Below are 20,607 nucleotides of genomic sequence, written 5' to 3'. Positions count from 1 at the left end.
GATGGCACATGGCTTCTTCCCTTGTGAGGAGCCCTGGGCACACTCCTGGGGCGTATCCCCCATAATTAACCAATCCTCTTCGCAAGACGGTTTTTCCCCTCTGGGGGAGATGCCAGCCTGTCTAGCTACACAAAGGAGCAGGCAGGCAAAGGTGTGATCGCTATTTGCTTCACTGAGGCAGTAGCCACTTTGAAGCTGGTCCATCTGTGGCCACCACCTTGTAGTCATCCTGCTGGAGGATATCACAACTCCTCCCTTTAGCAGTTCTTTCTTCCCTGTTCCTGAGAGCACCCAACACTTCCTAGCTGAAGGGCAGCATGTGGTATTCGGTGACAACAGCTGCAGACAGACAGGAAGGGCTACCGGAGGTTAGAACAAAAAGGTAGTGACTTTCTAAAGTCAACTATTAAAAGTTACCTAAATCATTCTCAGTAGTGAGTCGGCTTGTATGTAACAACAAATTTAATATCTTGGGAGTAAGATCGTTGGTAGTCTCAAATGGAAGCTGACACTTGTCTAGTACTAACTATAGTGGTAATGTCCATTTCATTGTCAAGGCATGTTAAATCCAAAAAGAACATACCCTTTTCTTAAACAACTTTATTATTGTATTGCACAAACATACCAAAAACCGCCATATTTCTGGTCACCACTAAGTACAGTAGGTAAATCTCAGCGTGGATTCAACAGCATAAAGTAGACATTAACAGAGCCGACACAGACACGCTCAAACATTTACGACAGAGTGCCAAGCCGAAAATGGTCCCACCACTTAGCATGTTTTTTTTGTGCACACCAATCTACACGCCACCGCCACAGAGACAGTGAGGGCGGACTGGGTGACTTCCCTCTGCAGGCTATGTTCTGGTTTGAAACCATGGCGGCTAAACCAATCAGTGGTCAGCCCTTGTACACCCATTCCCTCCAGGATCCCTAGAAAAACAATTCTGGGTGACAACTCCACCTCCCACTCCAGCACCTTGGATAATGTCCACATCACTTCACCCCAGTTACTTACAATGAGAGGGCATGTCCACACCATATGGCAGAAATCAGCTGGGCGTGGGGAGCATGTGGGGCTAGGGGGGAGGCGTGCGCTATGCAGACAGTTGGGAGTGAGATAAGCGTAGTGGAGATAGTACGTCTATTAGCCACAACCTGGAGAAGATTGTGATGCCACAGGGGGCCATCCTGGCAAACCGCCAGTCTTCCTCCTCCATCGGTCCCACCCATTCCTCCCATTGGGCTTGTAGCGGCGGAAATGTGTCAGGCGCATTAATGGTTAAGGAGCAGAAGATTTAGGAGATTCCCCCTTTCAACAGCACACCCATCAAGAGTTTAGCTTCTATAGAACTGTGTTTAGGGAGTTCCGTGCCTGGGGAGACATGCACCCTCAAAGCATGTCACAGCAAAAGGTATTTATAAAATCAGAGGATAGAGTGTAGGTCGATTGGAGCTCTTGAAAGGAGTGTATATGGGGACCAGACGTCAGCCAGCAAGAAAATGCCTATCTTGTCCCACACCCAGCCCAGAATGTGTGCATCACAGCGAATAAGCTGCATCAGAGGCTCGATAATAAGGGCGAAGTGGGGGTGGGGGAGATAAAGGGCAACCCTCCCTAGTACCTCTGCGAAAAGATATCAGGTCAGATAACACACCATTAAGTTGTACTTGCACAGTCTGGTTTGAATAAATCAGTTTGATGTAGCCAAAGAAGAGGGAACCCAGCCCCACCCTCTTTAGAACTTGGAACAGAAAAGACAAGTCTGCTGTGTTTAATGATTTGTCAAAATCTATCAGCATTAGGGCTATGAGTGGTGTCAAGGGAGAGGTCTGCGCATCAATGCAACATGGAACCACCGGAAGCAATGCCTCGTGCCCCTAGTCGGCACAAAGACGGTGGATAATGGTGGTCAGAACTGTTTTCAGTCAAGTAGCTAATACCGTGACAAAGTTTAATTTTCCCATTAATCGGTGAGATGGGTCGATGGTCACACTGGCGCTGCATGGAGGGTTCAATTTTGGGGTAACAAGAATGGTGGCCATGTCAAATTCCTTTTAAAGGGAGAGCAATACGGGAGAGGATATCTCAGTATGCACCTTAAAACTCTGTAGGGTAGGCGTTGGGGATGTTTTTCCGGTTGGCAGATCAGAGATGGTGGCGGCTATCTCCTAGACTGACTGCTCTATCTAACTTGTGACATGGAGCCTGCGACACCCTAAGCAGGGGAATGTTGTCAAAAAGTGGGGAAGTCTGTTTGGCATCTGGTCTTGGAACCGCAGTGTACAACGGTCGGTAGTAGTCTGCAAATGTTTGGAATATGGCAGGGGTGGAGCAAAGAGGTATGCCCTCAGCATCCAGCACCTCAGGGATCACCAGGGGTCTGGTGGCAAGCCAGTATAGTAGATTACCATTTTTGTCTCCCCACCCATTCTCAACGTGGAGATTTGGCGCGCCGCTTCTAGTAATATTTGCAGAATCTCAGCATGGAAAAGTGCAAGCTGGTGAGAAATATCGCCTTAGGGGCTCGTGTGGAGCCCCTTATTTTCCTTCAACCGGATAATACTTTTAGCATGCCCTCTAATGCTTGCTTTGCAAGTCTCCCAGATGGTGCCTGCCAACTCCACCCTTTCCAGATTGGTTTAGAAGTATGCAGTCAGCTCTTCAGAGTGCATGAGCACTCTAGCCTTTAAGGTGCCAGGCGTGGAGGTGCCACATAGGTCGTTGGTGGTGGGCCCTAGAACCGAGACAGAGTAGCACAGTGGAGTGGTTAGAAATCACCCGGAGAAGAATTCGTATCTCTGAAACGAGCAGACATTGGCTGGCATGAATATAAGATCTATGCACGCATGAGTGGTGGACAGATGAAGAGTGCCTGTACTGCCTTTGTCGGGGAAGCCACCGCCTCCATATGACGCACAATCCCAGGATGTCCACCCAGCCAGACAGCTGATGGGCCTTAGTACACCTGTGTCTAGATGGGCACGTGTGGTCAGCGTGAGGATCCAGGATGGCACTGAAGTCCACTCACATCCCGTGATACCACCTTGGAGTGCCAGAATGAGATTAGTTAGGGTGTGAAAAATGGCTCACCAGTTAAGGGGCACATAGTTGCACCTCAGATTAAGGCCCTGGCCCTCCACTCTACCTTCGAAGGCGAGATAGCAGCCCTGGCAATCAGGGAGGACTTGAGTACTAACCATGGAAAAGTAGCTGTGAAGTAGAATTGCCACACCTCGGGAGCTCTGCGTGAAGCTGGCGTGGAAAGGTGTCCTACCCGTGACGGATCAAGAAGGAGCAGTGGGTACCCAACAAGTGTCTCTCCTGAAACATCAGGATAGCGGGGAGGAAGCCGTGAGCACAGCTCAGGACTGCGGACGATTTGATATGGTCCAACAGCATGTTGACATTTCAAGACAAGACTTGAAAGTCTGTTAGGGTCAGCATGGTGAATAGAGCAAACCCAGGAAGTTGGGCAACTCACGTGTATTTGCTGGTGGCAAGGCCAATTGCAGTCATTGCTGCTTGTGCCAATGTGGATGAGTCACTGCATGTGTTAGTGTGGCATAACGGCAATCATAAAACAACTTATACGGACAAAGAGTAACTATAAAAAGAAATTAAACCTCCCCTCCCCACCAACAACTCCCTAACCAATACTTTTACTCCAGATGCATTTATCGCCCATTGAACAGTAACATAACTCCCAGCTATTACATAATGAAGATGTGGAGTGGTGGACACCCTCCTTCAAAAAGGATCACAGACTAGCTATCGTTCCGTGTAAAAGTTAAATTCAGTATTAGTCCTAGCTGGCCTTTCCAGGTTATCGAGCAGACTGATGGCCCTCCATAGGGTCGCAGGGTGCCAGCAAACACCCATGCCGGTGTTGTCAGGCTAGAAAAGGGGTGAGTCTCCAGAGGCTGTGGCATTCACTGCAGATTGAGTGGATGCAGGATCCGCTTGCGATGCTTGGAGAGGAGCCTTTGACCGCAGTCCAGAAGTAACCGAACCTGATAAGGGTGATCTGGCTGCTGATTTGGACAGGTCCTTTGGGGAGCGGGTCCGGATACTGCGATTCGTTTGGTCTGTTATAGGTTTCAATGTGGGGGTGTTCTCCAAGAGGCCGGGGAAGATCAATTAGGATGACGCATCAGTCTTTCCTTGGTGAGCCAGTACCAAGCGGCCTAAGGTGTGTAGAAAAGAACATTTTCCCCCTCAAACATCACTTTCAAACACGCAGGGAACAAAAGCAAGTAGGATAAATTCATGGCCTTCAATTTTGGTTTGACTCCTGAAAAAGACCTGTTTAGCCTACACTGTTCTAGTGTAGTCTGGAAGAGACACACAATTGATGGACGGAATGCAGAACAAATCAAAAAAAACATTCACCCCCAGTCAAAAGATCTGGGTTAAACCCATCATTCTTTGGCTCACCATGCCACCCCAGTTTAGATCTGGCCATATGCAAATCAGTCTTGATCCTGTGCCTCATGTGAACAGTCCAGCCGGAACTGCCAAGCCAGGCCCACCCTGAACCAGAAACAAGCATCCTAGGACCGGTTTCGAGGTGTCACCCCTCATCAGCCAGGATAGCTTGATTCCAGTGGCACAGGGAGCCCAGGACCCACGTCTGGGCATACCTGGCACACTTAAAGCAAGAAAGCAAGAGACAATTGATGGACGAAATGCAGAACAAACCCTCGGTGAGCCAGTCCCAAGTGGCCTAAGGTGCGTTGAAAAGAACATTTTCCCCTCAAAAATCACTTACAAACACGCAGGGAACAAAAGCATGCAGGATAAATTCATTGCCTTCTATGTTGGTTTGACTTCCGAAAAAGACCTCTGTTTAGCCTACACGGTTCTAGTGTAGTCTGGAAACGCCGTTAATTTAGGTTTTCATAATGTAGGTCGAGTCGTCTGGCCTCAAAGGATGGAGTCTCTATCTCGAAAATGAAGAATGCAGGCAATCATGGGTTTGTCTGGGGCTCCAGGCGATGGTTTGGGCGTCAGTGTTGTGTGCCACTTCCACCACAAACCAAATTGACAACTTGTCAGCTGGCATCCAGGATCTGAGCCATGCTCCTAATAATTCAGCAGGAGTCTACATCCGAGCCTTGATGGAAGCCAACCAACCTGAGGTTGTTGCATTGTGACTGGTTTTCAGCATCCTACATCCCATCCCACAGTTTGGGACATGAGGAGAGACCTTCGATTTTAAGTCTGATGTCATCTTCCACCGTTAATATTCTGCAATTCTGCAGACATTGCACAGGACCTGCCGTAGTAGTGCCACATTAATATGAACCTCAACCATCTTGTATTCAACTGCGGCCTGTTCCATATGGATGGCACACAAAATCATGGAAAGGTCTCCGGCACTGGAAGGCATGCGGGTCCCCCTGAAGCAGAGGGGCCTCTGCCGTACCTGTGGCAAACTTGTTGATGCGTGTTTGGGAGGAGTGGGTTTGGTTGTGTAGGAAGATGGGTTTCTGTTGCAGTAACCCACCCACTTTTTGCCAGACTACTGATGCACTTTGACTTGATGTGCCCTGGGTCCCTGCCAATCAGGTTCCCAGGGCCGGTGTTTTCCCAAAACTGTACCTTGTACCTCCAATTGGCACCCATCTGGCCACGTCAGTCCCTTGTAAAAGGTACGGTACCATGGATACTAAGGGCACTGTGGCCAGGGAAGGCCATTAAGGGCTGCAGAACCCACAGATGCCCTGTACACACATACACTGCCATTGCAGGCTGCGTGTCTTGGTGCATAACAAAGTGACGAGTCTACATTGAACACAACCCTGTGTGCCATGCCTACAACCCACTGCCCTGTCATAGGTCAGCCACCCCCTCTAGCTGTGTGCACTATAGCAGTGGTGAGGGCACAGGTGCATGAGCCCTGTACCCCCACATTGCCTAGACCAATTCTTAGACATGTAAGTGCAATAATGCCATTAAGACTATATGGTGCTGGGAGTTTGTCATTAAGAACTCCACAGTACCATAATTGCTTAGCTGAAAACTGGGAAGTTTGGTATCAAACTTCTCAGCACATTAAACCCACGCTGATGCCAGTGTGGGATTTAATTATAAATGAACTCAGGGCATCTTAGAGATGCCCCCTGAAAAACGACCAGCCTCTGGTGGGTTCCCCGACTGGTACACACTAGCCTACCACCACGAGACATTTCTGGCCCCCTGGGGTGGGAGCCATCGCTTCCTGAGCCCAGAAACAAAGCCTTTCCTGGGCAGAGGTGGTCACACCTCCTCCAGGCCAGGAAGAGCCATATATGGCAGGGGAGTTTCAAAGGCCTTGCTGCCTTTGTAACGCGACCCCCAGCCTCTTCTGCTATCAGGAGCAGGTCCCCTTCCTGTCTCCCCTCCTTTTCGGGGGGGGAACACAGGCGGGTAAAATTAGCACAGCTAAGGTGTTCCACCTCTGCCAACCCCACCCCTCAGGTGGAGGAGGAGAGGTGAAACCCACTCTTCAGTGCCCGCCATCTTGCAGATGGCAGGCACTCTCTAATCAGGATTAGGGATTGTGCTCACTTTCCCCACAAGGGTTGAGCACACCCAGAGTGTAGTCACCCTAAGGTCAGTAGCCCATTAGCTACTGACCTAGAGACCCTTAAAACAGCCCCTAAATACAGTATTTAGGGAGCATCCCTTAACAAAGGAGATTCTCGCAACCTATGAAGGCCAAAAGAAGATGCCCAGCAGAGAAGACTGAAGAGAATAACTAACTTGGCCCCAGCCCTATCGGCCCGCCTGCAGTTTCCAGAGATATTGCGCCAAAAGTCACCTTGTCCTGCAGCCAGTGACCTCCATAACCCTGGGAGTACAGACTGCCTTCAACAAAGACCGGCTCTCCTGTAAACAGCAGCTCTGTTCAAAAGACCGACTGAGCCTGCAGAGGACAAAGACACCAGACGCCTGGAACCACCACAGCACCCAACTACAGCCCGAATCCGGGTGACCCACCGGTCCCAGCGAGGTCCCCCAGCACGTCAGAGGCCATCATGGGTTGACCCCTTCAGGACTCCGACATTGCCTGTAGCCTCTGCACAGAGACCCTCCTCCACCCCCCAACCAAGAGTGGTTCAGTAAGGAGAAATCCGACCTCAAGAGACACCCCTGCATCCAGCCGCCGTGCGCCCTGGAAAAGAGCCAGAGGTGCACCTACGTCCGAGCCCTCCAACTTACTTGCCCAGCTGTTGGTTCCTTCTAAAAAACCTCCTGCACCGAGCCGGTGTGAGAAAGTGCCCTCTTTCTGCATGGTTGCACCCACTTTTTTGCTGAACTGCTGATGTGCTTTGAGTGTGCCCTGGGCTCCTGCCAATCAGGTTCCCAGGACCTATGTTTTCCATAAAACTGCATTGGAGACCAAACCCAATTGGCACTCTGGCCACAGGTCAGTACCTGGTAAATGGTACCACAGGAACCCAGGCCACTGGGACCAGGGAAGGCCTTTAAAGGCTGCAGCACTTATTGTGCCACCCTTAGAGGACCTATACCTTTACACTCACACTGCCTTTGCAGGCTGCATGTTTTGGTGCAGAAGGGAAAAGTAGACATGGCACACATCCCTGTGTGCCATGACTACAACCCACTGCCCTGGCATAGATCAGTCACCCCTCTAGCTGGGTGCACTATACCAGTGGTGAGGGTACAAGCGCATGAGCCATGTACCCCTACAGTGTCTAAGTCAATTCTTAAGTGCAGTGCTGCCATTAAAAGTATATGGTGCAGGGAGTTTGTCATTACCAACTCCAAAATACCATAATGGCTGCACTGAAAACTGGGAAGTTTGGTATCGAACTTCTAAGCACATTAGACCCACACTGATGCCAGTGTGGGATTTAATGAAAAATGCACACTGAGGGCATCTTCGAGATGCCCCCTGAAAAAAGACCTACCACTATTGTCCAGGCTGAGTGGCTGCTTTCAGCTGCCACCACCAGACATGTTTCTGGACCCCTGGGTTGAGAGCCTGCTGCTCTCGGGGGACTGAAACAATGCACATCCTGGGATGAGGTGCCAAGCCTCTTCTCCCAGGATGGGCAGGGTACACGAAGGGGAAGCTTCAGAGGCTTGCCATCTTTGTGATCTTCCCCAGACCTTTTGCTGCTTCCAGCAACTAGTCATCACCGGTTCTGACACCTACTTTTGGTCTTCCCACCAGTTCTCCCACCCAGAGAGGAAGGGGGGTGTGCCCACCTCTGCCAACCCCACCCCTCAGGTGGGGGAGGCGAGGTGAAGCACAACTCTTAGTCCCTGCCATCTTGTAGATGGGGGGAGCCAGCCAACCTGGGTTTGACTTATGCCCCCCTCCCACTGGAGGGTGGCATAATAGGGGGGGGGGGGGGTGTACGCACCCCAGGGAAGGGGTGCGTACACCCCCCCCTATTATGCCCCCCCCATTGGTCCCAACCTTTAACCTACCTGAAAGGCCACTAAATCTAGTATTTAGGGGCACCCCTGAACCTTGCTTCCTCAGACAAGAAGAAAATAAAAAGGACCGAAGAGCTGTGCTTAAGCTAACAGGAGGACACCCACTGACTTGTCCCCAGCTGTACCGGCCTGTCCCCACCTCAAACCTGCACAAGCGAAACTCCAGTGTGTCCTGCAGCCAGCAGCCTCAAGAACCCCAAGGACCTGACCTGCCTTCTAAAGAAAAGACTGTCTCCTGTGAACACTGGATTTGTTCAGCAACAGACTTCAGCTCTAGCAAGATCCGAGAGTCTGCACCACTCTGTACCAGACACCCAAAGCCCGAGTTAGAGTGGCCCAACACCACGAGGAGTTCTCCCCAGCGATCCTGACCAAAGATCCAGTGATCCCCGACGCACCTCAAGCGTCCAGCCGACGCCTGCAGCCTCAAACCGTAAGGTCCCCCCAACCGCGACCAGGAGCTGGTAAGAAGATCCAACCCTAAAAGGCACACCTGCACCAGACACCCCACGGCCTTGGGTGTCCCAACCGACGGTGTCCAACCAACCACCAGAATCCCAACTTACCTCTCCAAGTGGAACCCGGAGACTCCCTATTGAATGCTACAACAGCATTTTGCACCCGGCCACCCCAGTGCCGCTGAGGGTGCACCTTTTGTGCTGGCATGAACCCCCATTTGCCCTGAGCTTAAGTCCAGGAGCTTTGCTCCCACAACCTTGTGGCCTGCTCGTAAGCAGCCATCAACCGGAGGCCCCTATCCCCCATTGGATAACATTGGGCCTCAGCACTCTGCACCCGGCCACCCTAGTGCCAGTGAGGGTGTAACAAGAGTACATCCTTGACCCTGGGGGAGCCCCGAGTCTACCCCCAGAATACCAACTCCCACAACCGAATACTTACCTTTGAACCGATAACCCTATTTTTCCTCCATAAGATAACAGAATGTTTTTCTGTGAAAAGTTTCAAAGTGTGGAGTTGGAAAATCTATCAAAGTTTCTAAAACTGTAATATAACCAAAACACTTACTTACCTGTTTACAGGAAATGTTCCAGTGTAGTATCCAGGTATACTACACTGTGTAAGAAAAGTAATCGGTAACGTAATCTACTTGACATTTTATTGAAAAGCCAATAAAAAGTATATGTACAATATTTCAAAGCATTGCATTACTAGTAGTTCTACTGTAATCAAACCAAAAGTATATATACAACTGCAATACAAACGGTTTACAAACTATATTACTACTGCAAAGTACTTATCACTTACCTATGCCAAGCTTGCTTGGACCTGGAAAATAAATAACTAAATAATATTTTTGATATGATTCAGTCCGCGTGTTTGACATGTGCTGCCTGAGTTTGTACAACAAATGATGAACACTACCCTCTGATAAAGCCTTACTGCTCGCCCACACTACCACAAATAGAGTGTAAGGTGCCATCTACTTTTACCTCTGCCTACCTTTGGGGTTCCACTGGACTCTGTGCACACTATACCTCTTCGGTATAGTATATACAGAGCCAGCTTCCTACAGCCGTCAGCTAAAAACCAAAATGGCAATCCCCATTGAAAATAGAGCACCCGAAGCCAAAACAGTACGCTGCACCAAGCCGCCTCTGCGCTGCTGCGGGTGCACCTTGTGTGCTAACTCAGATCCCCCTTTGCCCTGCACCTAACACCAGAAGTTCTGCTACCACAACCTTGTGGCCTGCTCGTGAGCAGCCACCAACCAGAGGGCCCCTATCCCCCGTTGGATAACATTGGGCCTCAGCACTATGCACCCAACCGCCCTAGTGCCGCCGAGGGTGCTTTGAATGTGCATCCTAGACCATGGGGGAACCCTAGTTCTAACCCCAGAATAGCAACTCTCACAAACAAGTACTTACCTGAAAACAGTTAACTTAATTTTTCTCCATAGGAATACATTGACTGTTTTTCCTTTTGTCTAGGAGATGTGATATCTAGGCATATCACACTGGTTATCAAAAGTAATCTGAAAAATAATCTAAATAGTAACATGCACAGTAATCTGAAAAGTAACTGAAAAGTAATTTTGAAACATTGACTTACCTGAAATTTAATTAACTACATTTGAACCAGCATTCAATTGTAAACCATTGCATTAGATTTTGCAAAGCATTAATTTCACTTACCTGCACCAGGCTTGGTTCTAAGAAATAATTTGATACAAACAAATTGGTCTGAGTTCAGTCTGAGTGTGGGACATCATTTGCTGCCTGAGTGTACAATAAATGCTTATCACTACCCTCTGAGAAAGCCTTACTGCTTGCCCACACTACCACAAAGAGTAAGGTGCTATCTACTTTTACCTCTGCTCTGAGCACTATACCTCATTTTGGTATAGTATATACAGAGCCAGCTTCCTACAGGCGTGACCTGTCTTCCCCCCCATGACTGCTGCAGGCCCGGCGGCACAGACCCTACCCACCCAGACACGAGCAAGGCGATGGTGGCTAGATAGAGGCTCCTCAAAGTCCTCAGCCGCACCGCTGGATCCCGCCAAGCCGCAGAAGCACACTGGGCCAGTGGCACAGCCTATGCTGTTCCATTGATGAAAGTTCCCGGCTAGGGGTGTGGATGGCAAAGAATGGGCTCCGCGCAAAGCTGCCCCCAGACTGAGGCCACAGGCCCAGCAGCAATGAGCTCTGGCTAGCAAGATCGGCAGCCTCAATCAGGGACCCCCCGGCCCTCGCCGACCTCAGATGGCAAGGAGGCGCATGATGTGGGCAGCTTGAGTGGCAAATGGCGGAGTGTGTCCGGAGTACTCCTAAAGTGTGACCGCCATCTAGATGCCTGAAGCCACGCCCCCTTTTAAATATTAAACACTCTGCCAGATGGTCTACCAAGTTCTTTCCTAAGGGTGGCTTGTTTATATTAGAAGGAAGGATTCAAACTCGAAAAAAGGGTTTATTTTGCCATGTCGAGTTGAGAGTTTTAAAGCTAACCAACTAAACTGCAATGGCAGGCCTAAAGTCATGTTTTCACCTGGTCACTGCAGTACTGACGCAATTAAGTACTGCAGTCCACTAGTGACATTTAACTAACTAGTCCTGGGTGCTTCTGGTACTATATACTAGGGACTTCTGGGTAAGTTAATTAAGTCAAAATGGATATTCTCTAGAGGTATAGTGTGTAGGAAATTACCTCTTTTTGAGGTCAGCCAAACATCCCCCCACCACACACAAGTATTTAGACTGATGCCGCTCGTTTTTCAACTCTGTGGTGCACTGGGCCCTGCTATCCAGGCCCCAGGGCAAGCGCTCTCATCCATAAATTATGTGCACAATCCGCTAATACCCAGGTAGGAGGGAGTGGTGTTGAGCGGTGGAGACAATGCCACAAACTAATACAGTCAGTCATTGCACAGGTCTGTGATGGACATCTGCCCATTACAATGTTGACAAGGCTTAAAGCCCGAGCACTTAGGTGGGGACATGGTCTCACAAAGCAAAATCCTTATTTGGTGCAGTACAGTTAATCTCCTCACAAGGAGAATGACACTTTGGATTGAGTTAAAAGGCATGAAATAAAAAACAGAACTTTAATTATGGCACCGATCATGGTGTTCTATAGCCCTGCTGACATCACGCTTCCACGTCGGATGTTGAGACAGAGCCAATATCACCTTTCAGTGCAGGAAAGCTCCAGCACACGTTTTCCAGATCAAGCTTGCACCTGGAATATATTCAAAGGTGGTGAATCTGCAAGTAAAACAATTAAAGGTTTGAATACATGCTAAAATGAAAAGGGAGCTGGTTAAATAGTAGTGGAAAAGGAGTTTTGAATATATTTTATACACAAATGTTTATTTTTCAAATAAACATCCCCTTTCAATACAAGGAATGAAGTCTGAATCTGCGTAAAGATGAATCGAAAGTGAAATCCCTCCAGTATTCTGTGTAATCACATTTTCTTGGTCACTACTGGCTTTAAGTGTTTTACATCAAAAACAAGGACACATTTTAAAAAGCATGCTACTGCATATCTAGATCTGTGAAGGTGCTATCACCTGTACGCCAATGTGGAATTTCAGATTTTTACATAAATCAATTTGAAGCAAGGTTAAGCAAGTAACAAATTTCTACATATCACAAGACTAAATACAGTTACAAGATGTAGTCTAGTTCATATCGAATGTAGGTGTTCTTTTCGTCGTTGTAGATTCTGGAATAATGCGCAATAAGTGCATCCTGTGAGCCAATATAAATAGAATTATATATTTTCCAGTAGACATCTCTGACTTTTCTGGCTGGATGGAACAAGCCCTGTGGAAAAAATAAAATTGGATTTAAATTAGCAGGACATTTAGCTTTTGAGTACTATGTTGCAGCTATGTTTAAAAGTTTTGCTGCTGCTTGATGCAGGATTATATATACACATACACACACTACAAATGATGTTATCTACTGCATGAATTCAAAGGAAACTTAAAAGTTTGCAAAGAACCTCTGTGGTCATCTTAAGCCTATGTTAGCAATTTTAATACATTGAGTCACATTCTTTGTTTTGTTTGAGGAGTAGTGGCTTATTTATGATTTCTCCTTAATTTCAAGTGGCAAGTCAAAATAAATGGAACTTTTTTACTAGCCCTTGGTAAGCATAGTTAGTTAAAATGAATCTGCAATTTTGGCATAGCTGAAGCACCAACAAAAGTATTACTAAACGTTACTAAGATCAAGAAATTGGAAAATGAACAACCTTCCTTCTACAAACTTAGTGTTATTCACTAAGAGGTGTACCTATGCAGCAAAGCACATTCTCCCCTGCATCAAATCTAACAACCACATTGGCAGTAATAGGAGGAAAGTTCCTAATCAATTACCTCACAGCTAGGAATGGGAAATCAAAAATCATCTCAATTAAGAATAACCAGGGTATCCTGAAAGGTCGAGATCCAGAAATAGCATACATTTAATTTCAAGGGGTTCTACAAATACTTAGACCAGTTAAGAAAACCAACCAAATAGGACCAGAACTCCTTGTTTATCTTTATCAGTTGCAGGCTCCCTAGAGACAGGTCATTGTACTTCAAGGCCAACAAAAATCAGGCTGAGCTCAGCAACAGCATATGGAGTTTTAAAAAGAATTGAATTCCCCCGCACCAAAAATCCTGGACTGTCAACCCCTTAAATTCTATCAAATCTCTCCAAGCTGAATTGGCAGAGGTCTGGATCTGTACAACCACTTTAGTGACATATCTAACCCTCAGGAAAGATTCAGAGGCAGCCATCACTCATTCATAAGAAGGGCACACAGTTAACCAAAAACTACCAACCCATATCCTTCAAATGCAAATTGTAAAATTCTGGCATACCGTCTGAACTGCATCATTCCTAAAATAGTTGAGCAAGATCAGTATGGATTACTCAAAGGAATACTAGCTTTTAATATTCAATTATAGGGTTTAGTATTGAGTAAACTAACACTCCTGAAGGAGTCTCTTGTCAGTGTACAGCTTTGGCAATGAGAGACTGCTAAGACTGCCAAAGGCAATATATTGAAAGTCATAGGTGAAGATCCAGGTTTTTAAGGCCTTTCTGAACTTTAAAAGCATAGCCAAGGAATGGATTTCAGAGGGAATGGAATCCCACAAAGTTGTGCCTTGAATCCTGAAGATTAGGCATCTCCACTTCTTGTATTTGAAGCACAGAATTTCAAAGTTGGCTATGTTAGCAAGTGAGAAAGTTAGGGGCAGTAAAATGATACATTTTGTACATTATACAAGATGTTTTGAATAAAATCAATTTTTGAGAGTGAGCCTATTAAGTTGATATTGATCGAGACTGATTACAATTTTTTGGAGAGACCAAAGATTAATCTCACAAGGGTATTTTGAATTGTTTGCAGTCTTAATAGATTTAGCAGAAAGACTTGGAAAGGCTGAATTGGGGTAGGTGAGATGTGAATGGACAGACATCCGTGATAATCTTCTGAGCCAGATTTAAAAATGGGAAGATCGGTCTCAGGATTCTGAAAAAACAGGATTGGGTGAAAATGATTGATCTGGAGATTGAGTTTTAGACCAGAATCAGGAAGGATAACCTGATGTCAAATAGTTAACTGGATGAGGGCGCTCATAACTGCAGCGGCCACAGTAAGTTCTCAAAAATTGGGTATGTTAGGGGGGCGTGGCCAAGTCAGTGACCAAGATGGCCGCTTGACTTTGTAGCTCCAGAGTCTCCACATCTTTCGCAGCCTACCTGCATCTCCATGCCGTTGGCCTGACTCCCGATCCGATCCCGCCATTTTTGTGGACTCCGACAGCAAGTGGGACCGAGTCTGGTCCCCCACAATGCCCGCTACGCCGTAATCGGCTGATTGCACTCCCGGACCAGACACGGCCCTCGGAGGCCCCGAGGCAACATGGGCCTTGGGTGAGCCAGAGGGCGAGTTCCGGTGTGCGCGCACGATGCCAGAGATTGCTGCCACTTTGGAGGCCTCAGCACCCCGGCAATCCTGCCCCGCGGGATGTGGGGGCCTGCTGTGCCCTCCTGCTCCCGGCGCTGGGAGGCGAGTGATGTCTCCTGCTTGCATGGAAGGTAGGGGGCGCGGTGCTGCCTAGTCGGCCTCTTTGACCATATCAACAAGTAGTTGTTGATGGGTTCAGGATCACACGCTGCACGCTTATTGGTGCCCCGCTCCACATGAAAGAACCTACTACTAACTCGCTGCACATGTTGCCACCCCAGAACCTCACTATTGCGCCAGCATAATTGTAGTTACGCACACTGCTTGGCCGCTGGTGGTTTGGGAGACTCCTAGTTGGCACATGCAATACTGTGTGCCCCTCCCTGCATACATCGCGGCCCCTGTGCCTGAAACTAGATCAGTGATAACGAACCCTTAGCCCGACGCACTTGCAGCGAATTGACACCCACACAGCGGTCCACCGCTTCCCATTACCGTTTAACCACTGGGGACACTTTGTCCTCTACTGCACAACAACGCCAACTCAGCTTTGAGGCTAGCAAGACCACTAGGCGCAACGATACTGAGAACCCCAAAGAAGCAGAATACCACCAGCTGGAAGGCACGCCACCATCATGGTCAAACTGCGGGCTGGTTTCCAGGCAATTGATGCCTGCCTGGACACACTTACCACTCGCCTTGATGACATCCATGGTTGGCTGGAGGCACAGGACACCTGAATTGGTGGTGCTGAACAGCGGATTTCTGATCTTGAAGACGCGCAACCCACCATTCAGAGAAGATTAGAAAAAGTAGAGGGCCTGCTTAAGCAGCTTGTTGTTATGAAGATGGAGGATTTAGAAGCATGCCTTGCTGGTATTGCTGAAACTATGAACACCAGCTCCATGGCTAAATTCGTCGAGTCTGTCCTTCTTGAAGTGTTCAGGAGTGAGGTATTTTCTGTTACATTTAAGGTGGCGAGGGCACAACGACCATTGGGGGACCCCCCCCCCCCAACCCCGGAAACAACTCAGAGGATGATTATTGTTAAAATTCTTAATTATCATGACCGCGATGTAGTACTTCAACTGTACAGAGTTCACGGCACACTCAGCTATCAAGGATGCAACATCTCTATTTTCCCGGATTTCACATCAATTGTGCAAGAAGCACGTCGTACATGGACATCAAACGCTCTCTCCAGAAGGCGAATGTCAAATACGCCATGCTGTACCCGGCCCGGCTCCAAATCCAGATGGGTGGTAAAGTGGACATTTTTATACTCCTGACGAAGCGGCAAAGTTCTGGAAGAAACAGCAAAGTGAGGGCAAACTGCAAAGGCACTATGGTAATCGGGATCCTGGTTCCTAAATAGCTGGCAGCTACCTTCTAAATGAGAACAGGCCTGAAACATGCTTTTAGCAGCGGAATTTGGCGCTGGTAGTCCTTGTGTTAAGCCAATGGTGACTTGAAGACACTGTACGAGGTACAGAGGATTTACTACACTGCATTGCCATGTAATACATGACTTGCTGCTGCAGAGAAGACGCACAATAGGCGGTTGCAATCCTGTTATGGCATATTCTGTCAATAGATGGATCCCCCGAGGTGTTGCCTTCCTCCTTAGGATGTTTTCCTGCCTCCTTCCCTCTCCCATCCGGTCTTTTTATTAATCGATTGGGATTCATCAGGTGCCTTAATTATGTATATCCGTTGTGGGTGGGGGGTGTAGCAGGGAATGGGGTTCTCCATTTGTAGTTTATAGTTTTCTTGTTTATTGGTATGGAGCAAAACCTCTCTATATTGCACACAGTGTGACTCATGCAATTTTAAAACCTGTGAAGAACTATTTAACAGTGGTTAGATGACCTCCAAAGATGAGCGCAGCCTTTGCTTGCGCCTTAAATGCCTGCCCTGCAATGTGGGAGGGTTATCTAATCCCAAAAAAGGCCGCAAGGTCCTGGCAATAATGGCTAGACATTCTATCTAGGTCGTCTTCCTCTAAGAGACATTACGCACCTCTCCCAATACATAGGTTTGCGTCATCATGGGGTGGTCACCGCTTCTTTGCCAGCTATAGTTCATATTCACGAAGGGTATGCATACTGATTCATCGCTCCCCTCTGTTTCAGGTCTCGGAAGTTGTGGCTGATGGGGGCAGATATACAATTGTGCTGGGATTGTTGGAGGTTGGGGGGGGGGGGGGGGGGGGTGGGAAGAGGTGTAGTTAGTTCTTTACATTAGCACTTATGCTCCAAATGTTGCCACCACTCTTTTCTAAAATTACTGCACATATTGACCGCCTATGCTTCGACCTATACTTATGGGTGTAGACTTCAATCCCACATTAGAACCCGATACCGATACTACTGGACCAAGTCGCATCACAAAGAAACAAGCTCCACAGGGACTTACCAATCTATTAAAATCCACCCTACTGACAGACCCTTGGCACACAAAGCATCCGGGGGTTCGTAGCTACTCATTCTATTCAGTCCCTCACACCTCATGGTCCCCGATAGATCATTGGTATCTTACACCACAAATGCTTTTGGAGGTATTGACTGTAGACTATATGCCTCACACACTGTCTGACCATTCCCCCGTTCTGCACTCGGTAGATTTCCCTAAGATTCCGAAGCAACGTCCTCTATGGAGATTCCCCGCATCAGCTTTGCTTGACTCAGTATTCCGCAGCAAAGTGGGTGCAGCCACTAAAGAGTATTTCTCGCTAAATGAAGGAACGGTGACTTTGCAGTGGATGTTATGGGATGCCTTCCTGGCATTTATTCGCGGGGTCTGCACCTCTAAACATGCTGGCGTGCTCCGATCTATACAGGGGGAACTGGAGGGAGTGGAGCAAAAACTCGGGTACATGGACGTGGCTGCACAGAACATCATCGTCACAATCATTGCGCGATTGCGCAACACTGACGGACTTCACTGACTTGGCTGCTCATGATGTTGCATATCTTAGCAAGTATGCTAGGGCCCGGGTGTATGGAGAAGGCGAGAGGCCCGGCAGGACACTCACCCGCCTCCTCCGACCCCAATATCAATCTGCATTCGTCACACACCTTGACACAGATACCAGGACCCCGCTGACGAAGGGAACAGACATCACTGCAAATGTTCTTACTATACCCGCTTATACACAACGCGCGTCTCCCCAGTAGGACAGGCTCTGGCAGACTATTTGCAGGAGATTGCCATGGTCTGGCTTGAGGAGGGACAGCGCGAGCTCCTAGCCTCCCATATAGATGAAGAGGAAATCGGGCAATAGAAGATCTAGCTAGCAGCCATGCCCTGGGCTATGATGTCCTTTCTGGGGAGTTTAATAAGGCTCTGCGACTGTTAGAAGTATATGATGAGGCCCTAAAGAAAGTGTCTCAATCTCCAACGATGCGTGAAGCCATTGTCACATTACTGCTCAAGCAGGGTAAATCACCACGTCCATGCTTGTCCTACAGGCCATTATCACTACTCAATCACGTTTATAAAATCCTAGCCAAAATGTTAGCTACTTGTCTATCATTGCTCGATGATACCACGTTATGCCCCTTTCAGGCCAGTTTTGTACCAGGCAGGTCCACCACACAAGTTACGTGCTATTTTCTCGGTGTTGAACCAAATGGAACCCACATGGCCAGTGGCGGTCGTTCTACTCAATGCCGAGAAGGCTTTTGATTCATTGAAAGTGGCCCATTTTAAACGCTGTGATGCAGAAACTGGGCATCCCTATTGGTTTTTTAAATTTGGTCTGCCTGCTGTACTCCAGCCCAGTAGCTCGGTTAAGGTTAATGGTGAAATAACTCAGTTACCCCTGTCGCGCAGCACCAGGCAAGGTTGCCCTCTCTCAACTCTATTTATTGTGGTTATGGCCCCCTTGCGCGCCACAAACAGGAACGGCATCTCCACCACGGGCTTCAGTTACATACGGGTCCTCTCACAGCTTCGTTCAATGCGGACAATGTTATGCTATTTGTACGACAACCAGCAGAGAACCTGTCCCCACTCTTGCAAGAGGTGGTCCGGTTTGGGGCATACTCAGGAATAATTATTAATTGGGTCAAATCGGAAATTTTTCCATTGACCTCAGCGACTTCCCAAATAAAATTTGAGTTCCCCCTAAAGTGGTGTATTGACTACCAGATACCTCGGCATTTATTTACATTGTAGTGCCGCAGAAGTTATCAGCCTGTATTACGGTCCTGCAATTTACCATCTCACAACGCAGATTGAAAGGTGGATTATGCAGATCTACACTCTTTTGCATAGATCGCCATCTAGTGTTGGGCCCGGATGTTTGCAGTTTGTTTTTCCTCTTGGAAAGTCTTTGGAAGTCACGAGGTCGGTGACTCCTCCTTTGGATCGTATTGCGCATGGGCTTCGGCTCCATCCTCAGATTGTTTTTCGCCAGCAGGGAAAGATGGCGCGTAGTAACAGTGAAGAAACCCATGTGTGTTGTATCTAAATAAGATACGACTGGAACAGATACAGGTAGCCGGGTGGGAGTGAGTAGATCTGCAGCTCTACATGCCAAGAACAGATGCATACTGGTAAGTAGCATATTCCGTTCGAGGCATATCAGCTGCAGATTACACACTTTTGCATAGACTATATAGCAGTTCCCAACCTTAGCGGCGACCACCGGTATCTGTTGCAGTGGTTTGAAATAATGTTTAGTACAGCCTGGCCCACACTAGCTTGTTGCTTGTTTTGCACATCTACACAATAGTGTTTAGTGAAAGTGTGCAGTGTTGACCATGTAGCTACTTTGCAGATATCATCTAATGGGATGTTCCCTAGAAAAGCCATGGAAGCCCCTATCTTGCGTGTAGAATGGGCTTTAGGGGGAACGGATAGCGTTTGTTTTGCCTTCTGGTAGCAAATCTGGATGCATTTTACAATCCACCTAGCTATCCCTGATTTTGAGATGGGGTTGTCCTTGTGTGGTGGAGAGAAAGAGACAAACAGTTGATTGGTCTTTCTGAAAGGTTGTGTTCTTTGGATATAGTAAAGTAAGGCTCGTTTGACATCTAGCGTGTGTAGAGCCCTTTCTGCAACAGTCTGAGGTTGCGAGAAAAATACTGGTAATTCTACAGATTGGTTTAGGTGAAAAGGGGAAATGACTTTAGGTAGGAATTTTGGGTTGGTACGGAGAACAACCATGTTCTGGTGCATTTGAAGAAAAGGTTCTTGTATGGTAAGTGCTTGTATCTCTCTGACCCTTCTAAGGGAAGTGATGGCTACAAGGAAAGCTGTTTTCCATGTGAGGAATTGCAGTTCGCATTTATGCAAAGGTTCGAAGGGAGGCCCCATCAGCCTTGTGAGAACGATATTTAAGTTCCACACAGGTGAGGGTGGTACTCTGGGGGGAATTATTCTTTTGAGGCCTTCCATGAAGGCTTTAATGGCAGGTACTCTGAAAAGTGATAGGTGCTGCCTGTTTTGTAGGTAAGCTGCAATTGCTGCGAGGTGTAGCCGAATGGAGGTATAGGCTAGATTACACCTTTGTAGGTGGAGTAAGTAGCATATGATGTGTTGTATAGACACGTCTAGAGGATTGATTGTGTTTTGGCAATAAACAACAAATCTTTTCCACTTGGCAGCGTAGCAGGCTCTAGTGGTAGGGCGTCTAGCTTCTCTGATGACGTTCATACAGTCAGGGGGAAGGTTTAGGTATCCGAATTCTAGGATTTCAGGAGCCAGATCACAAGGTT

The 20,607-nt window shown here is 47.8% G+C and overlaps 1 protein-coding gene across 2 annotated transcripts in view; it reads right to left on the bottom strand.

Annotated features, from left to right (window-relative positions):
- Positions 1-12,254: 12,254 nt before the first annotated feature.
- The window catches only part of SF3B1 (splicing factor 3b subunit 1), a 339,385-nt gene continuing 331,032 nt past the window's right edge, over positions 12,255-20,607 (bottom strand). For both annotated transcript variants that reach the window (XM_085648748.1, XM_085648749.1), the window contains one exon: positions 12,255-12,741. In XM_085648748.1, the coding sequence (XP_085504874.1) occupies positions 12,583-12,741 (159 nt within the window). In that variant the 3' untranslated portion in view covers positions 12,255-12,582. The remainder of the gene's footprint in view (positions 12,742-20,607) is intronic.

This window comes from Triturus cristatus, chromosome 3_2 (assembly GCF_964204655.1).
Source record: "Triturus cristatus chromosome 3_2, aTriCri1.1, whole genome shotgun sequence".
Lineage (NCBI taxonomy): Eukaryota > Metazoa > Chordata > Amphibia > Caudata > Salamandridae > Triturus > Triturus cristatus.
This window is presented reverse-complemented; position numbering and strand designations above follow the sequence as displayed.